Source organism: Gallinula chloropus, assembly GCF_964237585.1.
Source record: "Gallinula chloropus genome assembly, chromosome: 1".
Taxonomy (NCBI): Eukaryota; Metazoa; Chordata; class Aves; order Gruiformes; family Rallidae; genus Gallinula; species Gallinula chloropus.
The window spans coordinates 213,994,084-214,008,842 of NC_140085.1; the positions used below are offsets into that span (position 1 = coordinate 213,994,084).

Below are 14,759 nucleotides of genomic sequence, written 5' to 3' on the forward strand. Positions count from 1 at the left end.
AACAGCTGGTTGCTAGATAGATAAAAGATTTTGTCTACAAGCTAGAAACTTGAGATAATTGTTGCTTACTACAAGGGCAGCAGCTGTGACAAGGACTTGAAGACACTGAGAAAGGCAAAAGAAATTTGAGGAGTTAAAATATATGTGACAATGTGTTTTTCCACTTTGTATATGGAGCCTGTAATTCTAATTCTTATTTGCAGCATTTAAAACAAAAGCTCTCAAATTGTGATCTCAGGGCTGCTGGTGTTATATGAGCACCTGGCTACAAAACTCCATTAAACATTTAAGGGCAACCTTATTAAGATTTTGGATTAAAAGCCAAAATGAGGTATTTTTCTGTATGTCCTGTGTATAGGGTTAGTGTTAATCACGTTTGTGACTTGTGGTGCCCCAGGTGCTGTTTGATCCATAACAGTTCTGAGAGGCAACAAGTGGTAAAATGATGTAAAAATTGTCAGCTAGTAATTGAGAGAAAATAGCCATAATCTACTTCCTGATGTGCTATGAGAGAGGAAGACATATTTAAAAGCTGCCTGAACATGGCATGTTCTGTTCCAAAAGGAAAGCAAGCAGTTTGTTTCAGCCTGGTTTTCTTTCTGCTAGATTAGGATTTTCCACTGTTTAATTGGCAAAAAGATAGACATACTCTTAAAATTTTCACTTTCTCTTTTTAAAACATAACCAGGAGAAACTGAAGGATTAGTTCCTAGCCCATTGTCATGCCTAAAATTAAAACATAAACTTTTTATGTGACTGTTTAATTGTGAACATTCAAATTTACAAACTAACTCAGTCCCAAGGGTGCAGTGATTTGTTTTTCCATGTGCTTTAAAAGCATTCAAATATCCAGCATGATCTTGGTTTAGGTTGAAGAAATCACACCCAACCACAATACACTGTGTTGCTTCAAAGGCAGGAGCATTATGCATGGAGAACGAGTTTGCTTTTTGTGATTTACGTTTGGTTTTAAACATTGTCAAAGCATTTTAAACATATTTGCCTCCTCATTGAGAGATTAACTACTTTATTGCCTTTCCGTTGAATGGCTTGTTGTAAAATGCTCGTTTTATTTCTATATAATCAGTGAAAACATTACTTTGGTTTACATTGCTTCAGAAAATTGCTCTGTGTAGTATATAAAAGATGTACATTGGTTTGAAAGAATCAGTGTTTACATGAACTCTGCAACACAAGATTTACAGCTTTCCTTTCTTTGTAGCGATCTCACAGAAGTCTTTATTTTCCTATGTTCCTTCTGAGCTGAAATGTTTTGCTGTTCTGACTATAAATTAAACAAATGTATAATTCCAAGATACTAATTTGTTTCAATTTTGCATTGTATTTTTAGTTAACTTAAATGATTTTCTTTTTCTTTTATTGTTGTGATCTGTTGTCTGTTTTGTCTGTTGCATGTCCAGGGTTCTAAGGTTAGTATTGCTGCTGTAAGTTTCAGTTTTATGCATTTTCAAAAATACCTTCTTTTTGATCATTTAATATTTTGGCTTTTTTTATTATTATTTTCTGATATTATGATGTGAATAGGAATATACTGGGTGGAATCATTAACTTTGGCTAACGTGTTTCCCTTGAGTAACTTAATGCTTTGTCAGGTGTGATGCTTCCTGTTAGTTAGTGCACTGAATGTAGTAGGCAGGTTGATGAGCTAATTTAAATTAAAAATTTAGTCATCAATAGAAAAAAACCTCTTTAGGCCCTGAGCATGTTAATTGTATGGGAGATTTCTTACTGCTTTTAAACTGCTGAGTAGCTATGAGACAGTGATCAGTTCATTTTTTAGAGAACTTTTAAGCTACACCCATCTAAAATTTTCCTAATACCTAAAGGCAGCTTGTTTAACAAAGGAACTTAATTTAATCATGTGTAATGTGCTGTATTTAACAGGTAGAACTGATGGTAAGTTTTGCTGTACAAAAATGTCAGCTATTTTAATCCAGCAGAATTTTAGGGAGGTTTTTTAGAAGAGAGAAAATTTTTTTCAATTCAAAGTTTTCAAAAGTCTTGGTAAAATACACAAACTTGTCATAGAAAATTAATTTATTGCCTAACTTGCAAGAAAAAGAAAAAAAAAACAGGGATTATGCTGAGAGATTTAAGATTATGATTGATGCAATATAGTTGAAGCTTAAGAAGAATCAACAGCAAGCAGGCAGTAGGCTGCTAGCAAGCCTGATGTTATTTCAAGCATGAGTTTTGAAGTTCAAGTTTCTGGAATCACCTATGATTTTTTTCTAGTAGGCTGTTATGCTTATAGATTTTTGCAAATCTATTTTCTTTGAATGAGTGCTCTCCAAAATTATGTTCCAGTCTGTTACCAAAAAAAAAAAACCCAAAACTATTCATTTATTTCTTCAAAAAGTAGGAAACCAGCACACACTAAGCAGGGGAGACCTGGCTAAAGAAGATAGGCTGGAAATAGTTCTGCAAGTTGTCATTTTACCATGTGTCCAGTATTATTGAGCAGATCACAGATGACAGCTCTTCCCAAATCACTCATGTACCCAACATGTTACATCCATAATAAAATCAATTGAAGTGGTATCTATCATTGTGGTGACACATGCCACATTCTATCCTTCATCTTTCAGAAGGGTTATTTCCTTAACTCTGTTTGGCACAGCTTGCACATCTGTAGGTTTTGATGTAAAATATTCTAAAAAGTGATTCACAACTGAGGATGCTAATTTTGTAGAAGCATAAAATAAAAAGAAAGGGCTTTGAATTTTCCTATATTTCTTTTTCCTTGGGAGGAATTGGCCTCAACAACACAAAATATATTTTGAATTTTTTTCATAGGTAATTATAAGCAAAACAATCAAAACAAACAGAATGAAAGAAATACTTTTCAAAGGGACCAAACTGTGTTCCAAAAAGCCCTGCAAGCTGAAATCTTGTTGACAATCAACAAAACCAGCCATCTGTAAATATTTTTAAAATAGTATTTAGTTATATAAATGTGGACACAGTCAAACCCTAAATCTAGTTTTCAATTTTGCCTGGCTCCAGATATAAAAGAGTTTAAACAGATTATTTACTTCTGTTTTAGTTAAACTTACTTATTTGCACTGACACATGAATGCATTGAAAACATGACTTTGGACATCCAGATCTCTTTTTGGAGAAAAACATGACTCTTTTTTACATTTCCTAAGTACTGAGCTCGTTCAGCATTTTTCTGTGGAGAAGAATTCAGGAGACTCCAGCACAACGTTCCAAAAGACATGGTCACTCTCTGGGAAGTCTGAGCTGCTTGTCATATAACTTACCCCATTGTCACTTCCCCCTGCAGTGAGGTGGTAGTGGGCTCTCTCTGATCTCCAGAACTGGACACTGTCAGGTTCATAGAAGCAAGGGAAAACATTTTTTTCCCTCCACTCCACTCCTCACATTCTTTTTCCCCACTCCATTCCTCACTTGTTTATCTAAAGGAACATAAAAGTTATGAAGACAGTGAATACTTCCATTGGTTACCTGTCAGTTTGCTTAGCCTATGGAAGAATGTGAGAGTGTATCACAGCCTTAGGTACTGTGCATTGTTTTACTAGCTGGCCACACTTTGTCTTCATGTATTTGCTAATAACTTTCTCACCACCTACAACTACCTGAAGGGAGGTTGCAGAGAGGTGGGTGATGGTCTCTTCAGCCAGGGGACAGGAGATGGGACAAGGGGCAATGGCATGAAGCTGTGCCAGGGCAGGGACAGATTGGACATTAGAAACAAATGTTTTCCTGACAGAGTTGTCAGGGCCTGGAACAGGCTGCCCAGGGAGGGGGTTGAGTCACCTTCCCTGGATGTGTTCAAAAAAAGGGTAGCTGAGGTACTTAGGGATCTGGTTTAGCTCAGGATGGGAATGGTTGGACTTGATGATCTTCAAAGGTCTTTTCCAACCTTGTGATGCTGTGATTCTGTGATTTATATTAGACTTTTTTCTCACCTACTGCAGCATGTAAATGTAAATAATTTTCTCATGCTTCATGCCACCTTACTTTGAATTTCAGTCACAGTTTAGTGGTAATGGCAGGAGATTTTTAAACAACCTCTCAATGTATTTGTCATTAAGCATGACGATTTAGCTTTGTGTGTGTGTATGTGCTGTCTTTATATTTCAGTTGTGTTCAAACTGTTTAATTCAATTATCTCCTTTTAAAGACCGAATTGGAAAATATTGAAGTGACACAAGGGATGTCAGCAGAGACAGCGGTAACTTTTCTCAGCCGTCTGATGGCAATGGTTGATGTACTAGTATTTGCCAGCTCTCTAAATTTTAGTGAGATTGAAGCTGAAAAAAACATGTCTTCTGGAGGTCTGATGCGACAGTGCCTGAGGCTTGGTAAGTCAGCAGATCAATGGGCTACAGATGGATCTAATAGTGACACGTGTAGGAACGGACTTGCACTGACAATGATGGGAAAAGTCCTATTTATTATTGATTTGATGCAGTTTTAAGGTTGGTTCAATTTAGGCACAAGAATAAGTTAAAATGACATGCCTGAAACTGTTCTTTGCCATGTATTTTAAGTGGTATATATTTGGGGGGAGTAAAAATATTAAATGCAATTAACTTAATGGAGAATTAATTTTTTTCTTACAACTGCTTTGTGACCTCTCTGATGCAGGTTTCCTTTTCCAAGTCTCCATGGTTTTGGAAGGCTACTTACAGGCTATTTAAGATTAAAAGTATAGGATACATGTGCAGACTCTGCAGACCTTAATGCACATTGCAACAGTCTGGCACCTCTTTGCAATTTGCTGTTTCCTACATACTGGTGCAATTAATTTAGGAAATGTAAAAAAATCATTAATAATTCAAACTATTACATGCACCCTATATCACTTTATCCTTGTGAACATTAAATTTTGACTGTGACCAGTCATGATGCTGTTTTGCTAATATTATGTCCCACAGTTTTTCAAGTCTCAAAAGGTAAATGATTTTTGTACTCAGATATTCTCCTGTTACTATAGATACACCTCACTGCATCACTGATAATAATACTGCTCCTGGTATAGAGCTGTTTGTTGTTTATTCACAATGATCATTTTTCAGCAAATCTGAAATTTCTGCCAAGTGTTTTTTTCTATTTTAGCTGTACATAAGTACTTTCAGATTTGAAGCATTGATAACCAATCAATAACATATGAGAGCTCCAGTTCAAGGACTGATAATTTTCAAATGTTAATGTAATGATATAGCAGTTAGATAAAGCATTAAGTTGTTCAACTAAAGAAGGATATTAGTAAGTCATCATAATGCCTTCTTACTATGGACAGAGTCTAATGGGAGAACTGTGTTCTTCCTATTTCAGCATCATTATTGATCTATCAAACTAGATGTACAGACTGCTAATTGATATTCTGAATATAACAAGGAGAAAATAGTGTCATCTGTAGCATTTTCCTAACTTCTTTTTAGTTTGCTGTGTGGCTGTGAGAAACTGCTTGGAATGTCGGCAAAGGCAGAGAGAGAGAGTGAACAAGACATCACTAATCAGCAGCAAAGCTCAAGATGCTCTTCAGGGTGTAACTGCATCAGCAGCAACCAAGGTAACCCAGATTTCAGTTGCCAACAGCACTGCCTGGACTGTACCCCACTGCATTGTAGATCAGAAAATAACTGTAACTGCCTGCTTGAGTATTTGGCAAAAGCTTAGGGTTTTGCTGTTCACTGGTTTAAAGTAAAAGTGTGTGCAAGGGTTTATTTGAAACATGGAAATGTTAATGCAGTGTATGAGCGGGGCAATTTCAAAGAGCTTTTTCCCTTTTGCTTGGTCCCCTTCATCACATCTGTCACATATACCTGCATAGTTTGTTTAATTTGTCAGGGCATTTGCAGTTTGGATGAAATTCTGTGATCAGATCTTTGTTTGTGGGACACCTAAGCCCCAGTAACTTCAGCAGACCTTTGCCTGCATCTGATTTTAGGAATAAAAGTTGATTAACATTCAGTAACAGCTTAGCTTTTCCAGTTTCATTAATTCATTATTCATCTCTTCTTTCCCACCACCCTCATTTTTTTCCATGTTGTTTACAGCTTTAAGACTTCAGGAGTCCCAAAAGTAAAATCTCAAAGAATTTGGCACAGCTCATGACTAAAATCCAACACTTTGTATTATGTAAAAGATTCCTTTTTTTTTCTACTATATTTCCATTACTAAATTCAGTGTTTTTTCTTCTCTGAAGACTTTGAGATTGCATTTAAAAACTCAGCTCCTTTCACATTGTTGTTTCATTAAATCTCACAAAGACATTACATCTATCCACCTTATCACATTCAGTGCAAGGCAGATTAGTACAAGGAGGCTTTTAAGTGTTTAGGCATCATTTGTAATGCATTATCATTTTTTAAAGAAAGCATAATACTCTCTGCTTTTGTAATAGTAGCAGTTATTCTCTAAGAAGTCTGTAATAATTCTCAGTAAAATGAACATCAAGTGATTTTTAAAATATTTCTTCTCATCATTTTCAAATTTTAATACACACATTAGAAATGAATTATTGTACCCCTATGAAACAACTGTAATCTGATATAACCTTTTGCATGCATATTATTATTTTAACTCTGGGAAGAGAGGAAGCTGGGCTTGTTCAGCCTGGAGAAGAGAAGGCTGTGGGGGGACCTCATTGCAGCCTTCCAGTCCCTGAAGGGAGCTTATAAGCAGGAGGGGAATCAACTTTTTAAAAGGATAGACACTGGGAGGACAAGGGGGGATGGATTAAAACTAAAGGAAGGAAGGTTTAGATTAGATCTTAGGGGGAAGTTTTTTACAGAGAGAGTGGTGAGGGGCTGGAACAGGCTGCCCAGAGAGGTGGTGGGTGCCCCATCCCTGGGGGTGTTCAAGGCCAGGTTGGATGGGGCCCTGGGCAACCTTGTGTAGCTCCAGGCCTGGAGGTTGGTGTCCCTGCCTGTGGCAGGGGGGTTGGAGCTCTATGATCCTTGGGGTCCCTTCCAACCCCAGACCATTCTATGATCCTATGATTCTATGATTCTAAGAGACACAGTTGTTGTGAGGTACTGGGAAGATGTAACAATTTATATCTAAGTAGTGTTAAGACAATAATTCAAAGCTCTGCTTTATTTCTTGAACCTTTGTCTGAGTATTATGTTGGAAGCATATTGGTAATAAAAAAAAGCTCCTGAGGTTGGAGCAAATATCTAAGGAAAGTATCAAATTAAGGCTCTAACAGAAAAGCTTTGAGACTTGGCAGGGGGGGGAAATCTCACTGCTTTTTTTCTTTTTAGACTCCCCTTGAAAATGTCCCTGGCAATCTTTCTCCTATAAAAGACCCCGATAGGCTTCTTCAGGATGTTGATATCAATCGGCTACGAGCAGTTGTTTTTCGTGATGTGGTGAGTAATCTGTGCTGGAATTCTTTCCTCTGCAAAATCATCCCGTATATTTCGAAAGGGGTTTTGATTGTAATTAAAAATATCCATCATGTGTTTCACTTTGTATACTATCTGCAAGCCATCTGCTCATGGCCTTGTAACTGGAAGCCACTTTCGGTGCTGGAAAATGCTACTGGCAAACTATTTGAGATTAGTTGGGAACTATGTTTAACAGTCAGACTTGATCTTATATTAGCCAAATAATCACAGCCAGAACAAAGCAGTTATGACCTAGGTTGATTTAAACTGTGTTACTAAAGATGCTGGCTATTTGTCCAGCTAGAGTAGGAGGAAGAATTATTATATGTATTACAGAAATACAGCACATTGATTTACAAAGACAGTTTCTATTTCTGCTAAACTGAGATATATATAAATATGCTATATATAAATATCTATTAAAACTTTTTTCAGATTTATCTGCAACTGCTTTTATCATATAACTGTCACGTGTTGGTTTTTCAAAGTAGTGCAATAGGAGTTCCATATATGCAAATAGCTGTTATGTTTTAAATTCTCCAACCTGAGTTTGAGTGAATTGAATTGAAAACTGATGTTAAATAGCTTTAAAAAGAAGAAAGTAGAACTTGACATACAAAAAAAAAACATGTATCTGTCAGGATGACCTGATCATTTTGAAAGGGCAAAGTTGAATTTGGGTGGTGATCTTAACTACAGGCAAAGGGAATAGGGAAAATATTATTTCTGACATTTCTGTGAAAGACCTTAATAGAAGGTAAGGATTGCAAAGACATACAGACAAATTAAACAACACATGGAAAACATGGAAAGCCAGAGCTGGATTTATAATTGAGAATTAAGACAGGGTGAAACAACAGTAGGAACAGCTGGAGGCTGAAGTCTTAGTTCTACCACGTTGGGGTTTATACCATATTAATAATAAAAGGCATTTCAGTTGAACTACAGAAATTTAAGCTCAATTAAGGTCATATCTAAGTGATAGATGGTAGTTGCCATAGAAAAACTGACTATGTTGAGTGAGAGAAAATGACAGGTTGGGTGGGGCCCTGGGCAGCCTTCTGTAGCTCCAGGCCTGGAGGTTGGTGTCCCTGCCTGTGGCAGGGGGGTTGGAGCTCTATGATCCTTGGGGTTCCTTCCAACCCAGACCATTCTATGATTCTATGATTCTATGACAGCCAGCAATGTTGTTGTGGTCCTGACATTTACTTAAATCAGAGCCCTGGCAAGCTAGGACTGCTGCTGACAATCCTGTTGAAGGACGAGTCAGAACGTGTAATTTGGAATTTATTGCTGGAAGAAAAACAGTGCTCATATCCTTCCTTCTTTTTCATCTCACCAAAAGCAGTTATGCCTGCTTATGGATCCTGTGTTTGCTGGAAAAGCATCAGCAGGCTTCATTTCTTGGCAGTAGTACCCCTTACTTTCTTGTGGCAGGAGCTTTCTGAGTCATCCTTGGGGCAGTGAAAGTCAGTTCCCCTTACTGTTGTGATGCCTTGAAAGCACTCTCAGGTCAGACCTCTTTTCTGAAAAGCTCCTGGACTCCACAATGCCAGAGATTTATGTATTTGCCAAATCACCTGTAAAATTAATTCCTTAATCCACCCTGCATGTGTAGTACTCCCCTGAAAATCCATTACATCTTCCACTTAATCCATTTGCTACTAGTTTAACAGATAAAACATTTCAGAAAGGTATTATTTATACAGCCTTGTGGTAAAATTCTATGGAAGTGTCCAACATTATGGATGTGTTCCTTTTTCTCCAACACAGGACGACAGCAAACAGGCTCAGTTCTTAGCTTTGGCGGTCGTCTACTTTATCTCTGTTCTGATGGTCTCCAAATACCGTGATATCCTAGAACCACAACGAGAAACTGCAAGGTCTGGGAGCCAGGCAGGTAGAAATATCAGACAAGAAATCAATTCACCAACGAGTACAGGTACATTTGTTTCCTTCAAATGTTATTTGTCCTTTTGTTATGCAGATTTTTTTAGAACTGTAATTATTTTACTGTGTTTTAGTTAAGAGCTTAAGATTTCCTAATAGGAAATGACTCTCTACTCTTATTCCTCTATAATCATTCGGTTCCTTAACATAGCCTGGCAGATTACAGTTACACTGTGTTTTCCCTTATAGGGTATAACTTGCATATTGCTTTTTATACATTTTTTTCTTTAATTTGAAAATAATTCTGAAGAAACAGTGTTCCTGATGGAGTTAAAGCTGTAAAACAAAAGATAATTGATCAGCACAATTTCCTGAATCTGCTATTTGTTAAGAAGAACAGATAACTTGAACTCTATATCATGAAATGTATAAACAGCAAACGCAGCTGTTTGCCCAGGTGAACTCCTTGTGTTTGAATGAGGAGGTTTGTGCAAGGGTGGTAGTGAAGGCTTGAATACTTTCTTGGAGTCCTGCTGTGGTGGTGCCTGCATTTAAAAGTCTAGGAAAACAGTGTAATAAAAAAGAAACATTTCTATTGCCTTCTTTGTCTGAACTGTTTGTAATTTTTATGAGTGGTAGTGGTTTCTACTAGCATAGGTTCTTCAGCCTGAGATGGAGGGAGTCTGTTAGCTGTCAGAACACATCAGAAATTAGGGATCCAAACTTTAGCCTGCTTGCTTTCAAATATTTTATAATCAGTTCAGTAGATTTTTTTCAAATGTGATTGGATTGATTATATCTCTATCTTTCTTCTATATTAAAAGACCTGAAAATTAACTGATTTTTTTACTGAAGCTCTTTATATATGTTTTCTATGTCTATTGATTTTTAATTAATTTCTGCATTCATGGAGTTACTAATTTTCATTCTTCATAGAATTCATCTTCTGGTTTGTCTCATACTTATATTTAGTCATTATTTTCTGATTCATCAACATGGCTTAATTTACTAATTATGTATAATTTTTTAAGTCTGTGTGCTTGTAGGCTTTCCATTTTAAATATACCACATGAACATTGTCAAATATGAGAAATCTTTTTTTATTTTTTTTGTGCCTTCCTGGTTATCTGTTCTGGTTCTGCACTAAGAAACTGCTGGTTTCAATGAACTATTTCGCCCATGATTGTCTTGCCTGTGTGCGCCTGTGTTTATATCTATTATCTATCTATCTATCTATCTATCTATCTATCTATCTATCTATCTATCTATCTATCTATCTCTATCTGTGTCTCTTTTTCCCCATGAATGTTGCTCTTGAAGTGCCCAAATAATAGGTATGCTGTTTCCTATCTCTTGATACAGAAGTTGTTTTCTTCCTTTAGAAATGCATTATTTTTTGTTGATAATACCATATTTGCATGTTTCAATGAGATAGGATATCTGTCATGGATCCACAGTGGACCAGGCCACATATGTATGCTAGCTGGCTCACATTTGATTCCATGATTTTCTCCACAGTTGTGGTCATACCATCTATCCCTCACCCAAGTTTGAACCATGGATTCCTTGCCAAGTTAATTCCTGAGCAGAGCTTTGCCCACTCATTTTACAAAGGTAATATTAACATCATCTCCTAACCTGTTTGGGTGTTCTTATTTAATGTAATGTAATTCAAGAACTAGCTGTGATGTAATTGTTGATAAATAAGTATACGCCTCAGGTTACATGGAGATCAGACCTGACGATACCTTTAAAACTTGAACTTCCTGCCTGCATTTCTCCAGGAAATCTCTTCCCCATTTTTTACCACCACTTATTAACTTTCCTTATGATGAAATAAAACAACTTTTAAAAGCAGTCAGGAGGAAGGAATGCATGTAGAAACATTTAAATGCTTTTGGTTTGTGGTTATTCTGCTACAATATTAGGCCCATAAAAACAACATCAGGCCTATTTAAAAAATATTGCAAACCACATAAAGTATGTAGTACTTTTGTAGCATTCCCTTTCCCTGTACCTTTTCCTGTTCTTTTGCCTTCCTTTCTCGCTTTTTTCCTTGCCTTCTTGATGGTATGTAAACCTCTGATATTGTATGTACCGTGAATTATTTTATGCCTGTTAGTTAATGTGCTGTGCTGTGCTTTGCTCAAAGGAGACTGCTTTTGTGACCAGAGCAACTATTATATGTTTTGGGCCAGATTTGTTTTGTTTGTTTGTTTGTTTGAATAAATACTATATAATGTAGGAAATATGTTTTCAGATGTCATTGCTCAAAAAAGAGAGGGTTACCTGAGTGTAATTTTAGCCATGTTTGCATGTTCATTTCTCTGCATGGACTGTGCTGCAAATAGAGAAATGTAAAACAGGTTAAAAAAATGAGAATCTGATTAAAATGTTATTGGTATAATTTTAAAAAAATCTCAATAGGTAGAGAGATTGAATTATAAAAAGCCTAAGAGATTTTAAATTGCATCTGTTTACAAAGAACAGAAATAGTTAAATCCTACTTCAGTAATAATACAACTTATGTTTACCATACACTGTTCTGGGAGTATTATCTTAAAATATTCATTAGATCAATTTAAACTATCACTATGTTAATCTGGCATTTTTTTAAATTTTGGTGTGTGCATGTATGTATATTACAAATGGCTTTAAATTCTAACATCTGGTAAGCAAGAGTTTGTGATATTGATTAATATTAAAGACTATTGTCTGCCATCCAAAGAAGAAAAATATTTTGGATTATTCAACTTGCTCATGAAATGTTCTTTGTTGTGACATAGTTGCACTTGTATGACTTCACCCATCTTCAATAAAAAGGAATAATTTGCTCTTGGTTCAGAAAAGTACTATAGTACTTTGTGCTACTACAGAATAAACCCCTAAAACTTCATTCAATGCTGCTTTCTCATCTTTTTTTTTTTTTCTTTTCTTTGGGTTTTTTTGTTTGCTTTGGGGGTTTTTTTTGGTTGTTTTTTTTTTTGCATTTAACATATGTCTCTGTGTACCAGACATTGGGTATTTTATTTTTAACTATTTTTTGCTTGAAACTTGGGATTGGTGAAGCTGCCTCAAAACACAGTTGTTTAAAGACATTTTAATTTTTATTAAATTTAATAGAACAAAAATGGATTCTGCAATGTAAATTAATTTATATTGTTATTTGTATAAAGCTTGAAATTCCACAGAATGGGTTACAAAAGGAGGGGGAAAGCAAATAGCTTTTCTTTTTATCCATATATAGTATGTACATAAAATATACATAATGACAGCAGACAAAAAGTTTAAGAAGAAACGGAGGCTGCTATGGAAACTCACCAAAATATTTCAGATAAAGCATTTTTTGTGGCTTCCACGCTATTGTTTGTAGTACTTGTTTTAATTTGAGTTCATGTGAAATATAGTTCTGGTTTGTTTTTAAAGTAGTTCAATAGAACTATAGTAAAAGTGTGATCAGGATACTGAAGAAAAGTGATTTGGCTTTAGAAGCAAATTATTCAATAAAGGAATATTTATGTCTAGATAGATAGCTATTTTTTTGTATCAATATCATCCCATCCTTCAAGGTTTTAACTCTGTGAGGTATCAGCCTCTTCTACTCAACTATTCACCTGTTAAGAAGAAAAAAGTTTCTGCTTTTTATATTTGGAGCCCCATTCCTCTCTTTTGAGAAACATCAGCAGGAACTGAAATGAAAAAACGTTGCCAGCATTGTCAGAAAATCCTAAAAGTCAAAACCTATTTTGTCATTTCAAGAATCTTTCATTCCAGTGGCTAAGCCAAATGATTTCCTTTTAGTGATCAGACACAATTTCAGTTGTTGGTGAAAAGCATGTAATATTTGAATATTATTTTTAAATTTAAGATATTTTTACATATTATAAAGTGGTTTCATACAGCATTTAAAAGTAAATACATATTTTAAAGCAGAGTCTTATTTATGAAAAACTCAGTTGTTACCTGGAGCCTCTATAGTTTGTCCATTCCACGTGACACTAAATGGATAAAAGGCATTCATTCTTTGTCAGTCCAATTCAATACAGAAAATAGTGTCATTGTTAGAACTGTATAAAACTTCTTTTGGACAGATCTGTATGAATTAGGGGAGTGGGATTTGCTGCTTAAAACCATTTTTAATTGGTGGAATTCAGTTATCTGACCAGGAAACTGGGGGTGGAGAGGGGAAGGGTAAGATATGAGTAGGTAAATTATCGATATTTAATCTACTGATTTGGGTTTTAGTGAAGTTTTTTGTTGGTTTGTTGGGAGCAATATCTTTAGGAAATATATTTCAAGGTTCTGTGAAGACCCTACTTGTCTCAGGCACATCACGCTATGGGATTGGTGTATGCTTTCTGTAAGTAGCTAGAGCTGGTGTCAAGAACAGGTTACAGGAATTTTAAACATCATTGTACTTGATATGAAATTTTTTGGTTCTTACACAATGGTGACCTTTACCTAGTATATATATAAAATAGTATAATATTGATGATATTATGCATGAGTAAAACGAAAAATTTTTATACCACAAGAGCCCGTCAAGTGGTCTAAAATGTTACTTGGCCTACAGACCATTAGATTCACCAGATGTCTTCAACTGACTGTGATGAAGATAAGTTCTTCAACATAATTAAAATATGGAAATGTAGTAAAGAGAGGAATAGCATTAAAAATGGCTTTTCCAGAAGGGGACACTAGTCAAAGATGATAGAAACTTTCTTTATGATTCTCACTATCTCTGTGACAGTGGGTATTGGAATATGACCAAAAGCTCTGTACTAGATTTTCAGGTTTTATCTCAAAATCATCAGTCATATATGAATCGTACTTTCTGGAAAATGCCAATAGTGAATCAGTGTCTGAGCTACTCATCCTAGTCTCCCTTTGTAATAGGTGGAGAGAAGTTAGGACACATTTAGGGTACAATTAATCTGGCCTGCTTTAGATACTTACTGAAAAGAGAGATAAATCCCTCTCTCTTTTCATTCACTACAGATGTCATTGTAGACCTCTGCCTTCATAAATCCAGGCTCTTTTGACTAGGCTTAACAGAACTCCAGAGACAAAGCTTGCTCTATGACAAAAGCTGGCATGAAATTCTTCGGTCTCAGACACTTAATCCAGTCTAATGACATTATAGAATCATAGAATCATAGAATCATAGAATTGTAGGGGTTGGAAGGGACCTCAAGAGATCATCGGGTCCAAACCCCCTGCCAAAGCAGCTCCCTAGGACATATCACTCAGATAGGTGTCCAGACAGGTCTTGAATATCTCCAGAGATGGAGACTCCACCACCTCCCTGGGCAGCCTGTCCCAGGGCTCTGGCACCCTCACTGGGGAAAAGTTCTTCCCCATGTTGGTGTGGAACTCCCTGTGCTCCAACTTGCAGCCATTGCCCCTTGTCCTGTCTCCACAGACACTGAAAAGGGGCTGGCTGATTCCCCCTGCATCCCCTGCTTAAGATAATTATAAACT

At 36.1% G+C, this 14,759-nt stretch overlaps 1 protein-coding gene across 4 annotated transcripts in view; it reads left to right on the top strand.

Moving 5' to 3' along the window:
* The window catches only part of NBEA (neurobeachin), a gene marked incomplete at both ends in the record, with an annotated part of 550,746 nt that overhangs the window by 208,740 nt on the left and 327,247 nt on the right, over window positions 1–14,759 (top strand). For 3 of the 4 annotated variants that reach the window (XM_084277996.1, XM_084277994.1, XM_084277997.1), the window contains 6 exons: window positions 1,422–1,445; window positions 4,172–4,352; window positions 5,436–5,566; window positions 7,263–7,370; window positions 9,162–9,330; window positions 10,797–10,892. In XM_084277996.1, coding sequence (XP_084134122.1) covers window positions 1,422–1,445; window positions 4,172–4,352; window positions 5,436–5,566; window positions 7,263–7,370; window positions 9,162–9,330; window positions 10,797–10,892 — 709 coding nt within the window. The remainder of the gene's footprint in view (window positions 1–1,421; window positions 1,446–4,171; window positions 4,353–5,435; window positions 5,567–7,262; window positions 7,371–9,161; window positions 9,331–10,796; window positions 10,893–14,759) is intronic. The other variant, XM_084277995.1, reaches the window with a different exon arrangement.